The sequence below is a fragment of the Cebidichthys violaceus genome, unplaced genomic scaffold (genome assembly GCF_023349555.1).
Source record: "Cebidichthys violaceus isolate CVI_PGR_0920_01 unplaced genomic scaffold, fCebVio1.0.p SCAF_8, whole genome shotgun sequence".
Classification (NCBI taxonomy): Eukaryota; Metazoa; Chordata; class Actinopteri; order Perciformes; family Stichaeidae; genus Cebidichthys; species Cebidichthys violaceus.
The window spans coordinates 8,981,847-9,007,918 of NW_027176964.1; the positions used below are offsets into that span (position 1 = coordinate 8,981,847).

Here is a 26,072-nt window from a genome sequence, read left to right on the forward strand (position 1 = left end):
ACTATAAATTCCTTGCTGCTCAGCCAGACCCTGACAGTTTACTGGGTCCAACTGTTCTGTTCAGGCTCAGAGAGATCATGGAGGTACAGTTTTACACAACACTCACCAATATTAAGAGATAGCGGAATGATCGCATTCAACTCCCAGAGTTTAGATGAATAGCCATATCTTGTGAAACATTGCTCATGAAAGACATTTGCTCTCAACAGAACTGCTTCACGTGGTCTCTGCCAACAGACCTGGCCTCTAAAGAGGTAAGAGATCTCTTGATTCACGCCATAACCATGATTTAAGATTAAAAAGAAATGTTTCTGTTTGTCAAGAAATCAAAAATTGAAAAGAAAATTCAAACTCTAAACTCTATAGGCTAGCTATAATAAATTATTTCATAATTCTTCTGTGTTTCTCTAAGGCTGCTGCAGAGCGTCAGAGCACCTACGACGAAAGATTGAGCCTCTGCAAAGTGCTGAAGGGCTTCCAGGTCCGCAGCATCACAATAAACCGAGCCCTTGCATACATGAACTCTGGTGAACACACTAAATGAGACATAGAGCTCCAACGGATAGAGTAGTTTCAGAAAGCTATACAGAACCACTTCACATAGATCACACAAGCTACAGTAACTGTTCATGTTACGTTGAAATAATCTAGAAAACACTCACTTTTAAAGAGCACATATTTATTATTGACGTAGTCATGTAACTTATATTTGACATCAAGATGATGTGTTAAAGTACTTATTTATAAAGTGTATTTACAGACTATATGTTATTTATTCATCAATGATGATATTATTTTCAATTATTTATTGTTGTGTTATTCAATTGGTTCCAAGAATCAGCAAATAAATAAAAATATTTATCCTGCATAAATACCGCTTACTCATCATTCATTTATTCACTTGTCTTCACTTAAATTTCAGAAAATGTATTACTGTGTGATAATATACTCTTTGATAACAACATTTCATAGTCAACGCTAATAAATATTGTTCAAAGTCAGTCATTGGACTTTTTCTCTTTAGAAATATTTATTGCAGCCACAAAACAACAATATGATTTACAAGAATATCTGAATTTGCTCTAATTGAGAAGAGTTCTCATTGATGATGGTTTTGAATTCCTAAAAATGGGATTTCCTTTCAACATTGGACTATGCTATCCACCTGACTGTATTTTCCTGTAACCACCAGCTGAGCTTTGTGAGAATTATACTGACAAAATGCAATGCAGTGTTTGTTTACACTTCAAATGGAAAGTCCAGTGTTAATAATCAACTACAAACTATCAGGTGACAATCAAAAGCCTTTTGATGTTCAGAAGGATGTGAAAGTCTCTGTTGAACATGTTTACAAATGTGATGTTTTTATGATTCCATTAAATGAACTGATTTGTGTTCACATCAGCTCAACTTTCAGTTGCTATTGTTGGGGACTTTGTTTTTTGGATATGCTGTTTTGAAAACCTCACTGAAAGTGAAATATAGCTTTTCGTTTCAATTTGCGTTCCTTCCGTGTTCAGTAGAATTGGCACAACTGAGATTTGTGGCTGCTGAGGTTGAGAGAGACCTATGACGTTCAAGACGTGTGTGAGAAACTTGATCAGACACAGACACAGGAGATACAGGACATCGGAATACATGTGATGATGATGATAATAATAATAATAATATATTTTAGCACCATACAGACTGCTAATCCTATTTCACGAAGCCCACCACACAAGCAGAAATGTGTTCAAATGATCAATACTTTGTTAATTCATAAGAATACAAAATATGTATAAAATACTGAATGACCAGCAAGGAATGCATGAAGGCGTATCTCTGTACTATACACACAAGGTAGTTTGGTTTCAGAGGTGGTGGGATACCATTTCCTGCACTTATAACATGATTAAAGGGTGGTAAAACAAACACACTGACATGTTGTGTAAACAGCTGTATTATTAATGCACTTACCTATAGAGCATGTTGTATTTGTATATTTTCTACAAAGAGCTCTGTAATTTGCTGCCTTATATCTGGCTGATGCTCAATTCAGCATCTTTTTAGTAGAATGTTAGCATAGGATTTCAAAATAACTTCCTCTCAGGCGTCATACAGCTCCAACAACCTCCCAAAAAAAGTATATATATATATATATATATATATATATATCATTGTCCTATTTGTAGTTTTTTCTATGTAATTAGGACAAACCTCAAAGCAAAACAAAAAACACAAATATTACTCCACATTTACTCCATTTAATTAAAGTTAGATTCATGTCAACGGAGATACAATGATATGCAGTTGTAGCGCCACCGAGTGGAACAAAATAGCTTATAGCATGTATGGCTTAGTCAAAGGACCATGCTACCAAAATGCATACATATGAAGTTAACTAATGTTTTTGAATACTTACACTAACTAAAAATTACTTAACACTTAGAGGTTGACACATTTCAAGTAATTGTTAACAGACATGCGCAGTGAAACTGGATTGTAATCAGTCAAATCCTGCTGCCAGGTGTGTTTGAGGTTGATCGGCCACTTAAAGCCGTGGACTGCAGCGCGACTGCTTCCAAACCTGTTCGAAGCTAAGCATGGACTGCAACTTCTCCCGTTGGTGGCTTATTGGCCTCATCGTAGTTTCCACACTCACAGAAGTCCGGTTAGTGTCCAGCGGAGGCTCCAACGCTCAAAGAAACTCCAACATCCTGAGCAGGACTCGCGGTAACATCCAGCCTCAGTTGACTGCGGGCAAGCGGCAGCAAAGCGCGGGGCTCAGCGCGCGGCCTCGACCTGTCGTGGTCAACTGCCACCCCGACACGATGCGGGTTGTGGTGCAGGCTGACATGTTTGATACGGGCCTCCAGGTGGAAGGCAGACATCTGCGCCTGGGCTCGGACCCAGTGAGTGAAGGGGGTGCATGCCGAGCGGTCCCATCGGGCGAGGCGGAATTCACTATACAGGCCTCCCTAAGCGATTGTGGAGCTCAACTCTCTGTAAGTGTTACTACTTTGTATACTAATGCAGCTACAAGTGAACTTGTAGAAGGTCGGTGTTCAGTGACTTTAGGATTAAAAGCCTATCTTTGCTGTGTATATTTATATGTTCTGAAAAGACTAACATTGTTCCTTTCAGTCGACAGAAGAGAAGATCATCTATTCTACTGTTCTGGTCTACTCACCTGAACCTTCATCTGATGGTCTGCTAAGACTGGATGGAGCAACTATTCCAGTTCAATGTCATTATGAAAAGTAAGTCATGTGTATATATTCACAGTAGTCTGTTTGTGCTGTTGGAACCAACTGTTTGGATTGTTATGGTTGCATATGGCCGTCTTGGGCATTTAAACAATACTAAGACTTGATCTCAAAATGTAGCTATAACTGTCTATTTTCAGGAGGTATGCTGTTGCTCCCATTTCCGTGCAACCCACCTGGGTTCCATTTGTCTCCAGTGTCTCTGCAGAAGATCGTATAAACTTCAATCTGCTACTCATGACTGGTACTAGAAGGATATCATTAATGGAGCATATTTTCTATTCTCAGGCATTTTCTGAATAGTTTTATGTAATTTTTAAAGATTGTATGCTTCTCTTTGAAGAAGCCTGTCGTGCAACCGAATTTCAGAATTGGTTTGAATGTTTGTATTTTTCATCTTCACAGATAATTGGCAGTTTCAGAGGGGATCCTCTTCCTACTTCCTGGGCGACCCCATTCATTTGGAAGCTTCTGCCATCATCGGTAATCACATCCCCCTGCGAGTATACGTTGACAACTGTGTTGCCACAGCAACTCCTGATGCAGAGGCTACATTAAGATATGACTTTATTGAGAATAACGGGTGAGCTCCACAACCAAATTCTAGACCCCACCACCAAGATTGTTACAGTGCAAATTGTCCTTATTCTCAACATTTTGCTGTTCCAACAGATGTCTTGTTGATGCTTACCTGACGAACTCCAAATCCTGTTTCCTGCCAAGAGTTGAAGAGCACAAGCTGAGGTTTCAGCTTGAGGCCTTCAGATTCTACCAGGAGCCCAGCAGTCAGGTTGGTTGATTTTCCTCTATTTGGCATGCCCTTTAGAAAATATACCCTTTTTTTTTTTTTTAAATATAACTGTGTAAGACTAGCATTAGATTATTCTGTTCAATATACATGGCACCTTAAAGAAGTGCTTGATTGTCTTTCCCACTAAACTCTCCCACAGGTCTACATTACCTGCTGCCTGAAGGTTGTTCCAGTCGCGTTATCTGTCAGCTCCCACAACAGGGCCTGCTCGTTAATTGAAAACAGGTATTATACTAATGCTGCATGGTCCATTCTCCCTACTCCCTATCGCCGTATTATTTAAAAATATGGATTAAACTTGTACCTCTTTAAAAGCCATGGCGTCTTAAACTGTTCCGCTGTCCATAAAACATGCTATGAATGACGTGAATTCTCCAAGTTTTGAACATCACCTCCTTTATTCAGATGGCGATCAGTTGATGGGAACGACCAGGCATGTAGAAGCTGCGATGTCTCCCATCGTGGTGAGGAGCCTCTGCCCACAGAACCCCTCAAAACTACCATCAGCACCCAAGCGTTGCCCTCCAAGACGCCACCGGAGGACAGACCTGAACAACACCCTGCCAGTTATTTCCGCGTTTGGCCAGGAAAGGACCCGAGTCAATATGGCAAACCTCAGCAATCCTCTCCTGGATTGATGAAGAGAAGTGCAGAGTACAAACCAGGTGAGTAACATTTCACTGATTTCGTGCGGTTTGTCTTTTTCCATTAAGAGCACTCTAAATGCATTTTAGATTAACTTCATGGACATGTCTCACATTTTAGCAAGTTTTAAGGCACAAACTTTTTAACCACCGAAAATGAAAAATGACCCTTTAGATTACCCTTTAGTCCTCAATGCAGACTAAATGGTGAAATCTAAATGGTTTTACAGTACTGTTTAAAACATTATATACAGTTGATGAGCACAATTTTTATATATTTTTTTTTGAACAGCAGTTAAGTTCCTGAATTATTCTTGTGTATATACCTGTTTATTACCGTCCAGTTATTCAAATACCTTGACTGTTAATAGACCTTTAACATTTTTTAATTTTATTTTACAGAACGACTTATCCAGCTGGGACCCATTACTCTGCTGCCACCCAGCAAAACTGACACAAAGCTATCAGACTCCAAAATGGTACCATCACCAAAGAACAGGACCACCTGAGACTCAGGATAGCACAGTGGAGATGGTCATCATTGCCTTGTACAAAACATTTTGGATGGAACCCTATGAATGCAGAGATTAATCACATCATTTGAAATGCCACCTTCCCTGAAATTAAGTCAGCTTTTTCCCCAATAAATATTTTACATTCACTTTTTTGTTTTGCCTGCTCTACACAATACAAGCATTACAACTATCTCAATTTTCATATATTTGATATTTACCAAATCCAGCATCCTTTAGTTCTTTGCAGAGAACTTGATATGCCTTTAGCAAGCAATTTAATTAGCATTGGGTTTTAAGCACTTAAAGTCATTAGGCCCAAGCAGCAGAAGTTGATGTCAAAAGGATGCATTGTGTGTCGTTTGTGTATTTTAACACAAATGCATGCACAATGCAATCTTTTGACATCAACTGTAAAGATTCATCTAACATGATACTAGCTATTTTGATCTGAGGAGAAAAGCAGACATGCTAATAGGAGCACTTCCCTCCATTACTACCCGCTGCCTACTCATCATGCATCACATTATTGATGAATCATTGAGGGTATATGCAGCATTATAAAATGCTGTCTGTGCCAGGAAAAAAATATGTTTGTTGGTCACTTAACTTCTGCATGTTAATTGTATTAGAGTTATTTTCTGGTGGGAACATTTTTTTTTTTTTTTTTTTTTTTTTTTTTTTTTTTTTTTTGTGAGTGCCAGTTCTAGCTTAGGTCTGTTATATCAGTTTGACCGAGTCGGCGCTTTACACTTACAGAATCAAACTGAACCGGTCTACCAAGTCACTGCAGCCTTTTAAGGAAAGCCCTGACTTGACCCCTTAATGTACACTGGTATTAATATTTCATATGGAAATTCTTCGTGCTTTTGCCATCTAACAAATTTAATTTGGGGTTAGTCGTGTCAGCACCTCGGACAGCGCCCCCTCCATTGTTTCCCTCATTGGGTGTTGAGCGCTGTCCCTGGTTCTGAAACATCAACCGGGGTCTTCCGCGGGCCTCTTGTTCTAATGTCCCATCCCACCTTCACGATTAATCTTCGGATCAGTGTTCTGACCGGACTGGTCGATGTCCTGGGCGCCTGTTTACTTGTATCCAAGGAGTAAGCCATTCTCTGTACGACTGTGTTTACGATTTGCTGAACGGCATCGATATAACCGCTAAGTGCATAATAAATAAGAGGCACATTAAAGTACACTTAGGAGTTACTGTCAAACGTATTAGCATATCCAGATGTTGCAGAGGGACTTTAAGCTGTGGGCTTAGCCCGAAATATACAGAGGTGATAATATGAGAGCCAGCTATTCAGTGGGTGAACATTTGAACATTTTGTTTTTAGATTGTTAGTCCCCTTTCTTTATTTGATGTTTTTCGGACCTCTGGCCATGCGATGCGTCGATGATGGCTCTACGTCAGCGTTTCAACCAACGCATCTTCCAGCACATTCAGTGAATCGTCTCGCCGGCACTTCATCCCCAAAGCTTTACCATCGAGGGTCACTCGATACTTTCTCCCCTTTGAGCACGACGATGCTTTTCTTTAAATGCCAAGCGCTTTGGGTGTTCGCCGTTTGCTTTCTTGTTCGCACGATCGTTTATGCCATCCGAAAATGTGGACAGGACATTTGTCGGGATGACCAGGTCTGCTGCGCGCAGGGGAACAGCACCAACGCCGTCACCTGTTGCAAGCAGTTCATGGACAACACTTACTACAACATCGCCATGGTCACCCGGAAACTTTCTGGCGTGCTTATTATGCTGCTTCTCTTCGCTGCGGGATACTTCGTCCAGCGAATGTTGTGTTCCAGATCCAGGCAGCAGCTCACCCCGCCTCACAGCGGACACCCGACTGTCACCACGTCCCAGGAGCCGCTCGTGGAGAGCAGCGGCACACCGAGCAGCTTGATGGAGCCAGCTGCCGCTTCTCAGCTGCCCTCATACGATGAATGCAAACGCCTGCCGACATACGAAGAAACGGTGTGCGGTGGGAGCAGAGGACGGCCGGAGTCCGACATGGGACAAGCTATGTGCATGACAAGGACGTCAGTTTGATAACTAACGGTTTCACCATTCGACTTTTGAGATTATATTCACTATAATGGACATTTCAGAAACGCACAAACAAACCGCCCTACTATTTCCCCTGCAGCAGCCTCGACTGTGCGGATCTATACAAGAAGCGTCCATGCCCTGTACCGACCAAAGATTCGCTCTTTCATCGCAATTCAGAGGATCAACGAATGTTCAAGCTTGGTTCATTTTCTAAAAAGGAACGCTTTATTAATGGCTTTGCTAAGGTTAATAAATCAGGTATTATAATGCTTTAGTAATCAGTAATAAAACATCAATAAGAATAACTTTGGGATTGCCATGTCGTGAAAAATCCTTTTTGGCTCTTTAATTCATCACGAATCAAAAACATTAACAGCTTATAAACATGTACCACAACAGGCTGGAATGGATAATAAAAAAAATCCTTAATTATTTATCAATGCTTTATTACGCCAGTCAAAGTTTTTTTCATAATGCAGCAGTTAACAGACTTTGTTTTTGTCATTGTCTGATATTGATGATGTATCAATGAAGCCTTTATGAACCCAAGAGTTTAATCTAAATGCCCAGGGCTCAGTGAGACAATAGAATTCTGCTTAATAATTGAAGGTAGGCTGAACACTGGTAAAAATCTATAGCTTATGTGTGTGGGCCTCAACTGTGGTTCTAATGCACGGTAATAGACCCCATGGTATCTTATGTTTCCTGTGGTATCCATTATAGTGTCAGAGGAAGTAGCCTAATATTTTCACTCACTCTTAAGCAGCTTGCAAGATGCTGTTGTTCCAAATGTGGATCTGTGCATGCGCATAAAAGAAGTGACTTAACCAAAAGGTCCGACCTCATTAAATATGATTTATTGTTGGTAAGGAGGGGTTTTGAATTTACAAACTTATTTCAAAATTAACTTGTCATATAATCGATGTTTTGAAAACATCTCATTTCGTACAAATACATGTTGATTCTTTTATTTTTTTTATTTGACCATTTGGACCACTCGTCTGAAAGCTTCTTCAACTCCAAATCCCGTCGACGCGGAACAAGGCTGAACGAACCAATCCCGACCTGAGCAAATCTTTCTCATGTTAAACGAGTCCTTGATTTCAGTGACAGTCAGAGCACCGTTCACGTCCTGTTTGTTGGCGAGAAGAACCAGCGGACGGCCCCACAGCTGCTCGCTCTTCAGTGTTTTCTCCAGCTCCCTCCGCGCCTCCTCCAGACGCTCCCTGCCCGAGCTGTCCACAACAAACACGACGGCTGCCGCGTCCTGGTGGAAACTCGGCCAGTGCTCGCGCATCTTTCCCTGGCCACCGACATCCCACAGGGTTATGGCGACGTTCCTCCCGTTCTTCCTCGCCTCGAGCATTTCCACGTTGAAGCCAATTGTAGGAACGGTGCTGACGCTCGCGTTGTGCTTCAGTTTGTAGAGGAGAGTCGATTTCCCAGCGTTGTCCAGGCCCAGAAGAATAACTTGGGCCTCTGGTTGTTTAGATCCTCGCAGTCCCATGGCGACGTGGATATGTAAAAACAGTCAACTCAAGTGGGACAGGCACATCATCCACGTACAGTGCTCTTTTGACACAGTGTTTGCTTAGTGTGTTGCCCGGAGTTTAATAGATGAGCCATTAGCTCCATGCTGACTGACTTGCTCACAGATAAGGCGCCACACCAGGGGGCAAAGTGTGTACCAACCAGAGGATATCCCTTGTTTATATACGCTGTATAAGAGTTGTGCAAACTTATTGCATCTGTTAAAATAATATTGTTTACTCGCGTTTTATGCAGTGACACTAATATTGTCATGAGTAAAGGTTACAAAAGGTTATAAGTTATTTTACTGAAAGACATTTGGCTACTTGGGTTCACTAAACGCACATTGAAAAGACAATCAGCCATATGTTATTGTCATTGCTATTCTGGAAAAGTACCTTGCTGTAAATGAATGAAATCCACTTTAGTAAAACGCTCTTTATTATTAGAAAAAATAAAGAGTCATTTGTTTGTTTGTTTATATAGGACCATGGCAGTGCCATGCATTGTTGCACACATACAATAATTTGCCCACAATTACATTTTGACACAGTTCAGGCATTGCAATCTCACTTAAAACACACTATGCCTCAGTGTAACTGTCAATCAATGGGTAAACAACAATATCCAGACTTCAACTGTTAAAGAAAGAAACTGAACCAGCGAAAGTCTTCTCTATATAGTAACATAAAGAAAATATATATATTTTTAAGTCGTTAAATCCTTCATTTCAACATATGTTTCAAACATTCCACACAGTCCAACCATACTCTTGACATACATGTGAAAGGTCAAGTAGATCTTGTATCGCTCAGACTCACGGTCCCCAAACAACCTCAAAGTTTCAGAGCTTCTCAACAACAAAAGGAGACATAATGGCAATTATGCTGCTGTGAGAGACCTTCTGAACAAACATCCAGTCTTAAATATAAAAGTGGGTCATTGACCTCAAGTCCATCAATATAATAAACTACCATCAATATTAGTATAGAAAAAACAGGATAGTCAAATATAAAAGGAAAGAAAAATAAATTAAGTTCTGTCAGTCATTGGAAGGGTGGCCAACTGTGCCAAAGTGCACCGTGCTTACAAACCACTCTAGTTAATTTAAACAGCAAAGTGGTTGATGTTAGCTGTTCTCACAATGCTCACCAAACATATCCAACTCTCGACTGACTTAACCCGGACTCCCTTCTTTCATTTGATCCGCTCCACATTCTTTTGAACTAAGACATAGCATAACAATTACGCTGTTCCAAAGAAAACACGTTTTCTCAGTGCGCATGACATATGGCACTCTTCATCACCATTAACGATCTTCCTCTCGTGCAATCTGACACTGAATATAATGTCTCATATAGACTAAATCAACACATTACAGTGATCAGTCCAGCCAACTCAACCATGTCCCGGAGACGATCCACTTCGACTCCACGGAGCACTTCAACGAGGGAACCCAAATCAGCGGCATCCTGCTGAGAAGACTCCAGAGCGTAAGGACACACCGAGTGCGTCACTTAATTCCATCTTAATTCCACCTGGGGATTTGACTTTTGCATCAAGTTCTGGTCCATTTCTCTCCCGGCTTCACCCACACGCCACCGGTAGGATTGTCCATCACGTACACCAGTCCCCCGGTGTCACTGCGGCTCTGGGTCCAAGAATGGACCGCTGACTTCTCCAGTGCCCGCGGGGAAGAGCGAGGACAAGCCGATTGACCTGTCACCTTCTTCTGAATACGGACAACAGAGGCCGGAGAACAACATGCATCCATTCTCTCACACATGTCCACAGCGCCAACGCGCTGAAAAATCACCCGTGCTTCTATGGAGGACTTGGAGCCTTGTTGTCCCATATTGTGACTTCAATTCAAACACCCGATTAAATATTCAAAGCAGAGTTGTGTAAGTCGTGCTTGTGTCTGAGATTGTTCAATGTCAAGTTTCTTTCTCTGCTGCCCGCGCACCTGTGTCACTAAGGAATTGCCAAATCTTTATAGAATATAGGCAACGGGTTCCAGTAAAGTAGTGTGACGCAGTTCACTTTATGTTTATGAGACGCCCGAATGTTCCAACACGGGTCTTTGGCATTTGGATCAGTCAATGTCGAGCTATTCTGAGTCTCGCCACCTGGTAAAGACCTCACTAAACTTGGCATCATCAAGTGCTTCCGAGCTGGCTGCGCCCCTCCGGAGGACTGCAGCGGGGTTGGGTTACCTTGCAGACTGCAGCGAGTAGTCGTGGTCTGTATGGGAAGCTATTTGTGGTCCGATAAACGCATCCCGGAAACACGCGGACGACGTCACTTGTTTCCCCCCCCAACATCACTCTGATCTCACCACCTCATTCTTTTGCTTATACGTTCGCGAAATGTGCAGCTTCATGAGACAGGTGGTTGGTGGAAAGAACACAATTGATTCAAATTGATAAAATATATTAGTAATTACTTATCTCTTTTGTTGTGCCCTTGAGCAAGGCACTTACAATTTAGCTGCTTGAACATAATACATATTCTAACATGAATGAGAAAGTGGTGAAACATAAACAAAATTAAACTTAAAAAAAAAAACTGATGAGAATTTAATTTAAAGAAAATTTTAAAATAAAGAGTTGTTCTGTCATTGAACTGGTGAGGGTGCTGCACAGTTGATGTAAGTAATGTAATGCCAGAAGGCCTTTGAGATAATTAAGACTGGAAATGTATTCAAGATGAAAGACTTAGTTTAATACTGATAGTTTACATACAGATTTGTTTTTTTACACTTTTCTTTTTACATTGAGCATCAGCTCAACATGTGTGAACTGCCTCTAAAAAAAAAGAGATGGGTAATTTACATGACAAAAAATATTATACAGTATACTGATTTGGCAATCTGACAGACGCACCCAAACACTCAACAATAAATAAGGCATCCGGTAAACTGTTAAATAAAAAAGGCATCTCTCAATTGATGCAAAGGTCATTAAACAGTGGTAATGGAGTTGAACATGAAACAGCAGCAAATTAAGTTTTACTGTCACCTTCCTTGACAGGTTGCTGGAGGAGCATATCATATTACTAGCTACTAGCATTCCGGTTGTACAGTTCACGATGTGTCACCTTTTAGTCCTTTTCTGGAGGGGGGGGCTTCCCAGGTCAAAGGCAGGCACCAGTGTCCACGGTAACATTGTATGTTCATGAACATGGATAAGCAGGAGCACATACCCTGATACAGATGGTGTAAAACAACTTTGATGGAACAGTTTACTTTAGCTCCATAAAACTGCAGTTACCAAGAGGTGAGGAACTACATCAGGTTCTACATACATTAAAACCCTCTTGTATTACAGAAGATATACAGCGTTTACATTGGCTGATATGTAAGAATTCAACATTCTAAAAAACATAACTGTTTGTGTGTCTGTGTGCATGTGTTGTATGTTGAAGTAATACTCCACTCAGAATCTCTCTTCTGAGTATCACTAACCGTCTGCACTTGAAAAGTGGAAGTAAAATGTAGTTTCATGTCATGATCAACCCTCATTCATTGGTTCAACTTCCTGATGCAGTTTACTGGTTGGCTACCGCAAACATTAATTTTTGTTTTTGTTAATTACAAACGATTAATAAATTGATCAACCTTTAAAAAAATATTACCAGTATAAATTGTTTAATCAAATCTACATTAAAATCCCATAAAAACTCAAAGTAAAAATTTGTATTACCAATTCTGTTTACTTTCATCTTTAAATGATGAATTAGTTATTACTAAATGGAATCATATTACTTAAAAAAAAAGGCTTTTAAATGTTATTTATTATTCCAATTGCTCAAGTTTCCTGCTTAAACATTTACAATTTCCATGTCTGTTTTAACTTAAAGACAGTTCTTTGTAATTTATAGATGTGCAAGCACCTAAAGGTTGAACAAAATCCAACCCACAGAGCAGTAGTGTGATTGGCCAAAGCCCTGCCAAAAGAGCTGTACCTCTCAAGTCTGCAGGCGGTGAGTGTTTGATACTCAAGAGTTAGATTTTAGGTGCAGCATCACTTCAAGTTAAATAAAGGTATCGATCCACTGGAGTCTTTTTTGTATTTGACAACATTTTCCAGGTCAAAACTGTGACAGACGCATACATTAATCGAGAGCATCATCACAATGCAGCAAGCAGGGGTGGTGTAATCGCAAATACATTTTCAGTAGCTTCCTGTGGTTGCACAGTAATTCTTAAGTAGGCACTAGTTGGAGCCTTCTTTGAAGACGCCTCCAGTGGCGCTGTACCGTTTATGTGCATGTACAGCAAACAGTAGTTAGTCAATCACAGTCTAATGTGTGCTGGTTAAGAGAAGTCCCCTGTCTGCTGTCTGTGTGTGTTTATACATCTCCACTGTTCTCAGTATTTTATGTATTTATCTTTAAGTAAACAGATGGTTATGAGATGTGTATTGTGTTCAAATGCCCTTATGTCAATCAAAAACCTACAAACAAAACAAAGCATGACATTATTAATTTGTACACGTTTTTGCATGTGTGTCTGTATGTGTCTGCACGTTTGGTTCTCAGTGTCCATACTTCCTCCTGTGATATCGCGCTCACTGCTCCACCCAGAAGATGCGAAATATCGTTGAAAACATTGATCACAATGCGAGCTCCAATCATGACCTACTCCCCCGCCTTGCTGCTCCCCCCAGCTCCACTTTTGAACTTCACCACCATGACGGTGATGTTGTCGGGGCAGCCGCGGTAGAAGGACTGGAGGACGATGCTCTTGGCGCCGAAGTGAGGCTCGTCCAGACGCTCGCGGACGAACCGGACGGCCTCCTCGTTGCTGAAAGCGTCCCACAGGCCGTCTGATGCCAGGATCATGAACTCTGGCTGCAGCTTGTCCATGTCAAAGGTCATGATATCGGGGTCGGGGATGACTACGTTGAGGTTTTTAAGTGGGTAGTCCCCTAAGGAGCGGGACATAGCCAGGATCCCCTGGACTCTCCAGGATCCATTAAAACTGATGAAACCTCCTGGAAGTGAAGAAATAAGAATGAAAAAGGTTTAAGCACAGTCTGATGATCTGGTAATGTGGACATACAGTAATATAATCAAAATAATGAGTAAGCGTGACAGAAAACTAAAATGAGCTCGAAAGAGCTGATGTTTTCAATACTGGATTGATTTGATATTACTTGATAAACAAAGATCACCTGTGAAACTCTTTTAATCACACAGCCTAAGTATCTATTTCAGTTAAGTCTGATCCTGTGCTTTGTCAAACACAATGCTGTTTCTAAATTGACCAACAGATGGCAACAAAGGGCCCTAAATTCCTCCCTGTGAGAGAGCAGTGCAGGTACATTCAGTGCGTGTTGTTATTTGACAGGATTGTTTCTCTACCTGCCCTCTTGATCCTCTTGCGCTCTTTCAGCTGGTACGGCTTGTGGTCGTGTGACAGTGCGACGGCGTTTCCGTCTTTGTCACACAACACGCCGCGAGAGTCACCGACGTTTGCCACTGTGAGTTCTCTGTCTGAAAGCAGGGCTACCAGACATGTCGTTCCTGCATGGGAAAGACAAAAATAAGAGGAAACAGTCCAGAAAGCTGTTTTTTAGTTAATGTTCCAACAATTCTGAATTAAATCTGGTTGCATATGTATTTTGAAACAGCGGGAGCAACAGAAGCTTGGGGTTTATCACATCATAAAAAAATTTGTAGCCTGTGAAAATGTAATGGTTTTCCACATCTTTTGCTATCACACTGTACCTATGCTGCAAGAGAAAAAAACTCTTTGTGCCAGATTTAATGTATTATTTAATGTGTTGCTTGTGGTTGCTGGTCAGAGCAAACAAGAGAAAGAAAGGTAATGTTTGGTTTTTGTGACATTTAAGATAACAGTGAGTGTTACAACAGTCTTGGGCCACATCCAAAATGTCAGTAAATATATCTCCAGGAATGAAAATGTCAAGAGATCTCTGGTATGATCATATCTGCCACTATTATATTTTCATTGATGTTCCGCAGTATAATAAATACAGTGATTTGTAAAGATTAGACCACCTAATCCCCAGACCTGAGCGTACATGTAGAGTAACCTATAATGACATGAGGGAATGTTTGAGAGAGAGAGAGCGAGAGAGAGCGAGAGAGAGAAAAATAACAGGCCAAAAACAACTGTTCCTTGGGGTAGAGGGTTATTTTACATCAGAGTAAAGAGTATCAACTACAGCGTAATACAACACTCAGTCTGCACTACAAGTGGAGCATGCAGGAGCCAAAATAGCAGTTTGTGTTTATATTTACAGAATAATTATCATTGTTTCAAGACCTCTCTTGTGTTTTATTGATAGCCCTGATTCACAGATTTTGATTGGCAAATCGATTAATTGGGGGTGTGGTATAGTTAAATTTTTTTAGGAAAAACGCGGGGAGAGAGGAAGTCCTAGCTTTAGCTGAGACCAAACAAAGTTTCTTCACCGTCTCTTCTCATCGTTTAAGAATGTATCAGTATTACCTTCTATACATCTATTATTTTCCCTCTCTCACACGCACACAACAAACAAAAAGTACCTGGATCTTCAACAAAGGTACGTTAAAACAACTCCTCTATTGCTGTATGGGCAGTGGCTATGACTTTGGAAACGAAATAGCCACTATATTAAGTAAAAAAAAAAGGATTGTGTTGGATTTTTTTTCACGCTACTCCTCGGACGCTGGACATTAATTGATTTCAAACCAGCGATCAAGTGGGAGTGGAAGAACAGACACGACTGGACTTTATATAAAAATGGTTGGATGCCTCGTGGAGGTGGTTTGAAATCACGGCTGGAGCGCTACTGCAGAGCCAAATATCATTCTTTTTTCCTTTACTACATACTGCAACTGCCCTTACAAAATACGCATTGTTGCATGCAGTATGCATTCAGTTGGGACACACTCTTTCCTCATTGCATGGCATCTTGAACTTTGACCCTCTTCCTCATGTATCTGCTGCACAAAGTTTGTGGGTCAGAATAGGCACAAAATCGTGTCTGATCAGCGCTACTGGGTCAATTGTCGGATATTGTGTGAATGGTGTGTCGTGCGGCCACATGGTTGTGACTAAAGTACAGTGATATTTCTACTGCTGTCGGGATGTCGGATTTAAAGGAAGAGCCGGAGGGCGGGTGCGAGCCTGTTGAGTGTTGACACTCAACAGGCTCTTTTTTTTTTCCTTAAGTAGATGTATTTCCATAATCTCAGCCAATCTTGTAGGCAGCCTACCCGCAACTGATCTTGTTTTATTTACTCTGTTCCAATACAATTGTGAAGTTGGAGGAGACAAATCTGTGTAACAACTGATATCAACCTAAAAATTGCTGCAACAACTTATGAGACATAATAGAGCATGGGATATATATATATATATATATATATATATATATATATATATATATATATATATATATATATATATATATTCAGTAGTTCCTATAACTTTGGAAATGGAATAGCCACTATAGGGTGTGAAGAGGGAACCCGTCAAAGAGGTAAATAATGTCAGCGGGGAGGACATCTTACAGGAAATTGTGAGATTTGTTTGATAGCCGAGGTGCTGTGTCACGTCCTTTAAGAGGCAAGAGAGCGTGAATCCCTAATAAACGAGGGTTTGAAGATGTAACATTAACATCTCTACCCCAAGGCCAGCCAGGGTGCACAACATTTCAAATATTCCAAGTGTTTTAGATTGATTTTAGCTGGTTTATTTCACAAAACGCCCCTTCAGCTTTCTTCCCGTCTTCTCTCTGTTGACCCATAAACTGTCCCCCCACCACACACACACACACACACACACACACACACACACACACACACACACAACTAAATATTCACTTCCAACCACTCTCTTCTGCCCCCTGACCTGCTTCATCGTGGTTGGCGGAGAGCTTGTCCAGCATCTCACGATCCACAGTCAGGATGCGCTGCTCGAGGATGCTGCCGTAAGAGAGAGCGCTCTCTCTCTTCTCTCTCTCAAAGGCCTGCAGCTGCTGCTTCAGGGAGTCTGGCAGGTGGGCCTTCACGTAGTCAGCCGCAGCCTGGGAGAGGGAAGGGGGGGGGAAGTCAGAAGGGGAGCGAAGACACAGGTGAGGGTTAGACGGTGGAAGAAGCACAGACCTGTTTTGGTATTGATTGTTTCAATTAGCTTAAAAGGTTCAGAAATATATCCTTTATGTCAGTAATACATAGACAGCTGTAAGAGATGTTAATGCTTGTGTAACTCATACATTACTACAAGATGTTAAGGCTAATCTGCAGTCATCCCATGGAGTTTTCAGCTACTTTATCCCGTAAAGCTTAAAGCTGCACTAATCAATATTCTTCACTCTGGATTAAATGACATTGGTGACAAGGTGTCGCTCTTACTGCCAAACTCTCCCCCTTATAGAAATCGCTACAGTAAGTTTAGCTCCTTTCAGCCCATGACTTTACCATTTTGGTTTTCCACGTCAGTGTTGAAGCAGGCAACTAGCTGGTTATCATAGTGAAGCATTTAGACACTAATAATTATACCAATAATATATATAGGATAAAGATATTTCATAATAATAAAGTTAAGTTTGGCTTTCAATTTCTAGTAAACAAGAAAAATCTGTTCTTCTTATTCATATAACTTGCTGCACTGCATTATACATATACGGTTCATCACAGTTTGGGATTAATTGTCCCCAGAATAGAGTAAATAATGTTGTTACTATTTGGGTTTTCCACCTTGTTGTTACCAGGTAATTTGACCCAGTACTTTTTACACGAGTACTTTTTTTGTTTCATACAGCAGGTGCTCTATGTTGAATTATTGAACAACGTTCTCTTCCCCCAGCCCTCCTCCTCCTCCTCCTCCTCCACATAGTCTTCTTCCTTTATTTTCTCTGCCAAGATTTCCATTATTCTAATGCTGTCGAATCAAATCTTTATTAGGAAACTGTCATACCATCTTAATGTCGCGGCAGATATAGAGTACATATTTCATATTCACAGTTCTTATGGAAATTAGTGCACTTTGGGCCATTCTTGCACACTTCACTGTTTGGCTTTCTGATGTTCTGATGGTGTGTGAAAGCAGATCTACAGCACAGGTACAGACCTTCAATATACATTCGCAACTAAAACTGACACCCACTATACTGAAAGTGATTAATGTCATTAATTAAACGGCATTGGGAGTAGAACACAGCGAGGAAACGACACCTGGACGTGATTATGGTATTACCAATGATCTCTTCCTGCTGCTCCCTTTCTCTTTCCCTTCTGCTGAACAAATGTACTCATTCATTTAGTTAATTGGATAGAGAGAGAGAGGCACTCAGTGAGCCACGAAATACATTTCCATTTACAGACTTTATAAATGACTCAAATATTTCACAGTCTGAGGATTTAATGAGTGAATGTACATTATTGGACCTACTTTTTCAAAGCTTGATTCATCTGTATTGTGGATCTCTTTCTTATTAACATCGCTGCTTTATTGCCCCACGAGTCATGAATTCAATTTTATGTAGCAAAGTAGTGTAAAAGTCTTTTAAAGTTGTAAACTATTCAAAGTTCCTGCTTCAGCAGCAGGTAGTCTCTGTAAATCTTTTTACAGAGACTTACTCATGGTGGTAAGTTTTTTTATTTTTAAAAAGAAGGGGAGCAGCAGCTTGTGCTGACTTTTTATAATCCTGGGCCGTAACTCACTGCCTCGATAAAAATACAGGGAGAAAAAAAAACAGAGAGGTGTTTGAGAAATCTCCTGCATATTTTCAGAGCCGGAACACACTGCACTACAGAGACAGCCTGGTTCTATCGGCCAGTGTTTGGTTTGGCGGCATCACTTAATTTAATATTGGCGATGTTTGTGCGAGTGTGTGTTTGTTTTTACAGTTGTGCCAAACTGCATAAAAAATTCACAGCAAACAGGATATCCACACATGTAATATTTCACGACAACACCGTCGGCATTGAGAGTCCCTGAAGACAAACACAGCTTTCCCACACAACCCTTAACTTTGGATCCATCCCTCATTGTTTTACTATCTGCATTTACTTTACTGTTGGTGCTTACTTTTTAGCACTGTGTATGTGTGTTTCCATATCTCAGGATGTGTATTGATGCTCATGACCCTATAATAGCTGAGGTCCATGTCAGAGTGACACATTCTTTTCCAGTCCAAACCCTAGTTGACTGTGAGTACTGAAAGATAAAATATAAAAGAATGGGACAAACACAAATTAATACACATGTGCACCGAGATGAACATTTGAGCAAATTAAAAGGGAAGGAAACTTAGAGGATGGAAAGAGTGAGAGAAAAAGAGTGAGAGATGTCAGGACGGACAGGAAAGATAAATATGTGTTTAGGGGACAGGAATGGAGAGGGATCCAGATGGGTAAACACCTTTGACTCTCTGTTTGTTGTTTCCCTCTCTACGATTTAACACAACCAAGCGGCAACTAATCTTTTAAAAAAAGAGAACGGGGAGTTCCTTTAGTATTTTTCTGTAATCAAATAAAATAAACGTGTCAATGTGCAGCGGATCAGACACAGGAATAAATGTTCTGGTGTGACCTGATGTTAAACCAGCAGGAGAACAGCTGGTTTGAGAGAGCAATGTCCATAGAAGAACTAGTATGCTTAACCATGACATTCATCTTTTAGTTGCAAATGCCACTCTATACACAGAGCTTGAAAGGCTTTTTCATAAGAAAATTCTTGGATTGATACACTGATGAATGTGTGTTAGAATAATGATTCAAACTAGAACTGGGTTTGAATATTTGCTATTTGCTGGTTTTCTTAGCCACCAATGATAGTCAACTGAATATCTTTAGGTTTGGGATTGCTGTCTCGACAAAACAATCTAAATATATGTTGTGTTGTGTTAATGAAAAAATATATATAACAATAAATGATGTGAAACAGGAATATTGGGCAGTAAATCAGAAACTCAGCCAGTATCATTCACTGGAACCTGTGGGGGGACAGGGGTGGCGGTGTGACAGATGGCGGCTGGGACACGTGGTCTGAAGGGAGCCATGAGAAACCATTGACCCTGATCGACACAGGGAGTGGTGGAAAGATGGACAAAACCTTCACACATACACACACACACACACACACACACACACACACACACACACACACACACACACACACACACACACACACACACAACTAACCCCCACCCACGCGCACACACACTCACAAGGTCTTTGTGATGCATCCAAGTCAACTCCCTGATTGTCAGCGGGACAGAGGAGGTGTTCACACGGAAGAAGACAATGATGGGGGGGGGACTCAAGGCATAAGTCTGTGGCCCACTACAATTAACTGTGTTCCCATAGAAACCTGGCACGGTGCTGTTATATTCTATCTAACTTTATTCAAAATATTATATATCATGCCTTAGTATAGTGATACATCTTCACACATTCCACGATAGGATTGCAATATGTTTTATTGCGCATTTCCCCCCAAAAAAGCAGCAAATATTCAGCTACTGTTTTCTCCCAATACCGCCCTGTCTCTATACCTGCACTGAATCCAAAGTTAAGCTAACTCGTGTGCTGCTGCAGGTCTGGATGAGTCCAGCCTCTAATGCACGGGGATAACATCGGCCTGTCTAGCCTCTCCCCTCCCTGCCTACCTCTCCACCGTGGCCGTCAAATATCCCGAATATGGACGGGTGGCTCTTGTTGGCGATGTCGGTGAGCACCTCGAAGCGGTCCTCCATGTGATCTCGCCTCCCCTGTATGGAGTACACGGCTACGTTGTTGTTCTTGAAGTCCCAGGTCTTGGAGAACTCCGCGTCCAGGACGCTGAGGCCTCCCAGCCGGTCATTCTGCATCATCTCCGCCACTTTCCCCTTCACCATCTTCACGGCGTCCCGGCTGGACTTGACGATGGTCTTCACCTCGTCCGTGTGGAAGAAGTAACTCCACAGCGCCAGACTTATGCACAGCAGGAACAACGTCTCCGGCCTGAGGAGAAAATAACGCATGATCCGACCCAGAAGAGACAAGAGCGTCATTGTGTCTCCTATCATCACACGCAACCAAACTGCGGTCTGTCTCTCTCTCTTCTTTTTTTTTGCACAATTCACTCCATCCGCTTGCCGGGAGTGTGAAGAAAAACCGATTGACAAAGACTGAATTTCAACATCTAAAGTGTTTTCTACGGAGGCCTGTTGTCTCTACTCCGACCGCATACGCGCACTGTGCACGGCAGACTGCCAGACACCGGGCCGAGAAGCGCACGACAAAAGCGGGCAGGCCACAGTCACTGACTCGGTCCGATGTCTCGGTCCTATCTTCGGCTCTCTGAACAGCTGCGAGAGGATTCTCCGAGTTGAGCCGATCTCCCGCAGCCCATTGTAGGATGACTGATATTTCGGGTTGGACCCACCCCGACGAGAGACATGTTACCGGGGGGGCCGAGAGTCGACGATGTGACTGGAGGTGTCCTCCTTTTCCGCCGCTGACCCCGTCTCTTCCCTCGGATAGCCTGTTCGGTGTCCGCATTCAACAACACATTCTCCACACACACGTCTCCATTCTTCAGCTTGTGTCAAACCAATCGAGAATAAGACCGGTAGTCAGCTGTGGATGTCTTAATAAAGCAAAAACAAGCTGAAGCCGAAGCCAACTGGTGTGCACAAAGGATGTTATTTAAGTCGGGGCTTTATTTTGAAAGTATTTAACGGAAGTAAATCTTTTGACACTGACTCATCCTTTATGACGAAAGTGCGCAGCTGCAGAATCATCATACGATGGACAAGACATTGCGGAATGAAATGATGATGTCATCTACTATAATATGATATCAGACTGATATCAAATCTAAATACATCTCCACATTGTATCACCCTGCTGACTTTTCATGGACACTGGACATTAATCAAAAGAATACACTCCACACTCTATTTGTAGACGCACACACATAACGCAGCTATATATGCAGCACAATTTAAATTCAGATAAAAGGGTATGCCACAATAACACATTTTAGATTATAATATGGGTTATAACAATTGCGAGAAGAGGCCTTTGTTCAGATGTTGTTACAGCAGTGCATTGACCCCACACGGCCACCTGGTGGCTTTCTGGAGTAATATTACTCTGACAGTCCTGTCAACATCACAATTCATACTCACACACATGAATCTCATTAATACAGTCACAAATATTATTAAATGTTTAACACCTAATTGAAGGTACAGTGTAGCATTTAGGTGGGACTATTTGCAGAAATGGAATATAATACTATAAAACAAACCGTAGTTCTCCTACACACTTGGCCCACAGGAGGAGTTTCCGTTGATTGCAATCTGAAACCTTACAGATAGATGATGGCAAATCCTACACACTGGACCTTTTTAAAGCAAAAGAGTAAGTGAATCTACTTTCAGGTTGTTTTGTAATAGTAAGGTACAGTGTCTTTTCCAGTTCATGGTTGGTGTTGTCATTGTCTTTCACAAATATGCACAAATCCGTGCTTAGACCGGACACTGCCTCAGACCATGCGTACGCACAACTGATGAAGGCCCAGCCGACTGTGTTAATGCACACACACCGTTTAACTAAATGCATCTCATATTACAATCGCATGCATTAACAACGTTTTTAATAGACAACAATATTTAAAAGATTGAGAATTATGATGTCAAGGTTATGACGCTTCAAGCTATTCTGTACAGCCCAAATACATTAATGAAATAAATTACTTCTGGGAGAAAATCTTTGCCTGATGTCATCACTTTCACCCTCATTTCTCCCACTTATAGACGTTAGTTCAATAATTGTGGGGTGTCTCTCCTCTCAGGCTGACAGATCAGGTGCTCCTTGTCCTCCTCCACCTCCACCTGTTTCCTTGTTTTTCATCTGATTTGGTATTCTTTTTTCCCGCATAAACTCTAATATCAATTTATTTTTTTAACCGATCCCCGGTCCACATCTCAAGGGACACAACATTTGTATATCATCACTCCCGTGGAAACACTTTGGAAAAGTGTTCCTTTTCAGCCTTCCACCTCGGACACTATTATCACATTGTTACAATAGCGTCAGTAGTTGTTTTTCTTCTATTTCCTTCTTTAGAGAAATAGGGGCATGGCAGTATGCTGATTGCAAAAACCGGGCACAAGTTTTGAATGATTCTGATTTGCCAACATACACTCTAAAATACGTACCGTGGTAACAATGACGTACTTGAGGATACTTGGGTGACTAAACCTGGATGATTTCATTTTTTTTTTTGTATTTTAAGAGGACACATTATACAACACAGGTCTATAATAAAGCAGTGTATGCACTCAGTTTGTCATGAAATATTCTAAATCCTCAGCTAGACAACGGTAGATGTTCGTAGTGATGTTTTTTTACCTTTTTGCTCTTTTGAGTTGTTAATTTATTTGTTTTTTCATGTGTAGTATCATATGGCTCCACATAAGATTTTGTGTGGAACCTTGGCAACTAATGAGGAATCATTCAGAGTTAATGTCAGAGGTTTGAAACTACATCCAACACAGATTTTGAGACGCGTAAACCAGCTTGGTTCAGTGGGGCCAGGTTTCCATGAGGTTTACTGGGCTCTTTGGGTTGGTTTGATCAAGGAGATGAATGGTTGGATCAATGTTGCCACACCGTCTGTTTTGGGACATTGATCCCTCTCCCACTGGGTGCATGGTGATCCATTTTCTGCTTTGAGTTGCTGCCAATTGGTGTGATCGCTACAAGGTGTTGCACCCAGTAACTCTCACATGATGTGCTATTCATTACAAACAATGTGTGTGTGTGTGTGTGTGTGTGTGTGTGTGTGTGTGTGTGTGTGTGTGTGTGTGTGTGTGTGTGTGTGTGTGTGTGTGTGTGTATACTCCATGCTTATGTACACATGTTCTGCGGATGTGTGTTTTTGTGTGTAACCTTATATTTCTGCTGTTTGTGTACAAAGCAAGCATGTGTGTGAACAACATTTAAGCAGTGTGTGCACTCACAGGCCCTGGAATCATAGCCCACATCACAAAGAATAAAGTCTTGCCTTGTATACAACCTGCTTTATTTCATATCCCTCAGGAGTCATGTAATCTGTTCCTGCCAGCCCACCTACCTCCTAATAACCCCGGTGTTCAGTCCCTTGTTCTCTGTCTCGAGCCAATATAAGGAAAGAGGCAGGCTGCATCAATCAGTCGATGGAAGGGATGGAGTGAAGAGTCAACACCATTTACATCAACAGGTAAGATGCACTTGTTGCTTTTCTATTCATCGTTAACACACTGTGATGTAATACAAAAAAAGTGCTGCACCTGTTTTATCTACATTCCTCAAACTTCCACTCTTCTCCCTTACAGCTTATTGTGTCAAGCACTCAGAATGCCTTCCGTTCGCCTGGTCCTCCTGACCACTCTCCTTGTTGTACAGATGGCCACGCAGGCCTCCAGCGCCAGAACCACACGCTGGCCCAAACCTCAGAATACCAAGAAGCCCCCTCGAGCTGGGAGCAGCGGTGGAGGTGGGGGTGGAGGATTCGGACGCACCACCACCACGACCCCATCTCCTTCTAGCAGCCTGCAGACGGATGAGACAACTGAGGTTACAATGGACGCTTACTCCCTGTCCCCTACAGACAGCACCACCTACTCCAGCGACACTTACTCCACTGAGTTCCCCACCGATGCCATAGCGCCCCCCGGGAACACCCTCGGAAACTATACCCTTGACTACAATGAATGCTTCTTCAACTTCTGTGAGTGCTGTCCGCCAGAGAGAGGCCCCGTAGGGCCCATGGGAGAGAGTGGGCCACCAGGACCGCAAGGAGAGAGGGGCCCTTTAGGTAAGATGGATTATCATTTTCTGAAAAATTACCTTTTGGTGATGAAATTTTGTTGTTCTTCATACTCCTCTCTGTTTTTGTTTTTTTTCAGGATTACCAGGAGAGAAGGGAGAAACAGGGCTCAGAGGACCCCCAGGACCAGCAGGACTACCTGGAGCCAACGGACTCAATGGCGACATAGGTACTACGGGGCTTAACAGCAGGAGAGTTTTTGATTGCCTCTCCGTTTCTCTCTCTCTATCCCTCTCTCCTTTCTTGCAAAACGCCGTCCTGTATAAGTATGTTGCGGATGTCATTTTCTACGCTTTATTTATCAAAACTACCACAGGTGACAAAGGTGATCAAGGACCGGTGGGTCTTCCTGGTGCCCCTGGCATCCCAGGAAAACCAGGAGAGAGAGGTGTGTAGTGTCAGTAAAAACTGTTTACATATTCGATCATCTCCTTCATTCATACTGAATTAGATGAGATTAAAGTATGTATAAATGCACCCTGTACACATATGCAAATGTACTATTGGAAAATGAAAGTATTCTAATCAAAACATGTCTTCCTATGTGAATATATACTTTCTATAGGTGATCCTGGCCCCAGAGGAGAGAAAGGTGAACGTGGCTTCAGTGGTCTGAAAGGGGACCCTGGAGAAAGAGGAGAGCCTGGCCTGAATGGGACTAAGGGCAACACCGGTCGAGAGGGGCCTATGGGTCCCCCTGGGGTAGCTGGGACAAAGGGTCAGAAAGGTGAACAAGGACTTACAAGCGAGTGTTTACCAGGCGAGAAAGGTCATGTGGGTGAGCGTGGGCCCCCTGGTCTGAGAGGTGAGATGGGCCCCCCGGGAGTGAATGGAACTGATGGTGCAAAGGGAGAGAGAGGGGAGCCAGGGCCTCCGGGTGGGAAGGGGGATACTGGTGCCAGAGGGCCCCCAGGACCTCCAGGAGGCAGGGGCATGGCAGGGCTGAGGGGGGAGAGGGGAGCTAAAGGTGGGCGTGGGCCTCGGGGTCCTAAAGGCCCACCAGGTGAGAGTGTGGAACAGATTCGTTCTGCCTTCAGTGTGGGCTTGTTTCCTAGCAGGTCCTTCCCTCCGCCCGGCCTGCCTGTGAAGTTTGATAAGGTGTTTTATAATGGTGAGGGACACTGGGACCCAGCGCTCAACAAGTTCAACGCCACCTACCCGGGGGTCTACTTATTCAGTTACCACATCACCGTGCGCAATAGGCCCGTGCGTGCTGCCCTCGTGGTTAATGGGATACGGAAGCTGCGAACTCGAGATTCTCTGTACGGCCAGGACATCGATCAGGCGTCCAACCTCGCACTGATGCAGCTGAATGAAGGCGACCAGGTGTGGCTGGAGACGCTGAGAGACTGGAACGGAGTTTACTCCAGCAGTGAGGATGACAGCACTTTCTCTGGCTTCCTGCTTTACCCAGACTCAAAGGACAAGCCTACTGCAATGGAAAACCTGTGA

General features: G+C 42.2%; 4 protein-coding genes and 1 long non-coding RNA gene across 5 annotated transcripts; 3 read left to right on the plus strand and 2 right to left on the minus strand.

Annotated features, from left to right (window-relative positions):
• LOC137892797 (zona pellucida sperm-binding protein 3-like) lies at positions 1-5,364 on the plus strand. The gene is made up of 11 exons (XM_068738179.1): positions 1-83; positions 210-254; positions 413-527; positions 2,671-2,987; positions 3,127-3,242; positions 3,389-3,492; positions 3,654-3,831; positions 3,921-4,038; positions 4,199-4,284; positions 4,465-4,724; positions 5,106-5,364. The coding sequence occupies exons 1-11, from the start codon at positions 78-80 to the stop codon at positions 5,210-5,212; spliced, it is 1,452 nt and encodes a 483-aa protein (XP_068594280.1). The 5' UTR covers positions 1-77; the 3' UTR covers positions 5,213-5,364.
• A 2,738-nt stretch (positions 5,365-8,102) lies between these two features.
• Positions 8,103-8,859, minus strand: arl14 (ADP-ribosylation factor-like 14). The gene has a single exon (XM_068738222.1). The coding sequence runs from the start codon at positions 8,772-8,774 to the stop codon at positions 8,244-8,246; it is 531 nt and encodes a 176-aa protein (XP_068594323.1). The 5' UTR covers positions 8,775-8,859; the 3' UTR covers positions 8,103-8,243.
• Positions 8,860-9,985: 1,126 nt separating this feature from the next.
• On the plus strand, positions 9,986-10,696 carry LOC137865884 (uncharacterized). Its single transcript, XR_011102085.1, has 2 exons — positions 9,986-10,290; positions 10,406-10,696. It is a non-coding gene; the product is annotated as an uncharacterized lncRNA (long non-coding RNA).
• An 810-nt stretch (positions 10,697-11,506) lies between these two features.
• ppm1la (protein phosphatase, Mg2+/Mn2+ dependent, 1La) lies at positions 11,507-21,438 on the minus strand. The gene is made up of 4 exons (XM_068701549.1): positions 20,428-21,438; positions 16,665-16,839; positions 14,165-14,326; positions 11,507-13,794 (listed from the first exon to the last, which is right to left on the minus strand). Exons 1-4 carry the CDS (start codon positions 20,824-20,826, stop codon positions 13,439-13,441), a joined length of 1,092 nt encoding a protein of 363 aa, XP_068557650.1. The 5' UTR covers positions 20,827-21,438; the 3' UTR covers positions 11,507-13,438.
• A 2,710-nt stretch (positions 21,439-24,148) lies between these two features.
• Positions 24,149-26,072, plus strand: otol1a (otolin 1a). Its single transcript, XM_068738147.1, has 4 exons — positions 24,149-24,608; positions 24,700-24,789; positions 24,937-25,008; positions 25,186-26,072. Exons 1-4 carry the CDS (start codon positions 24,149-24,151, stop codon positions 26,070-26,072), a joined length of 1,509 nt encoding a protein of 502 aa, XP_068594248.1.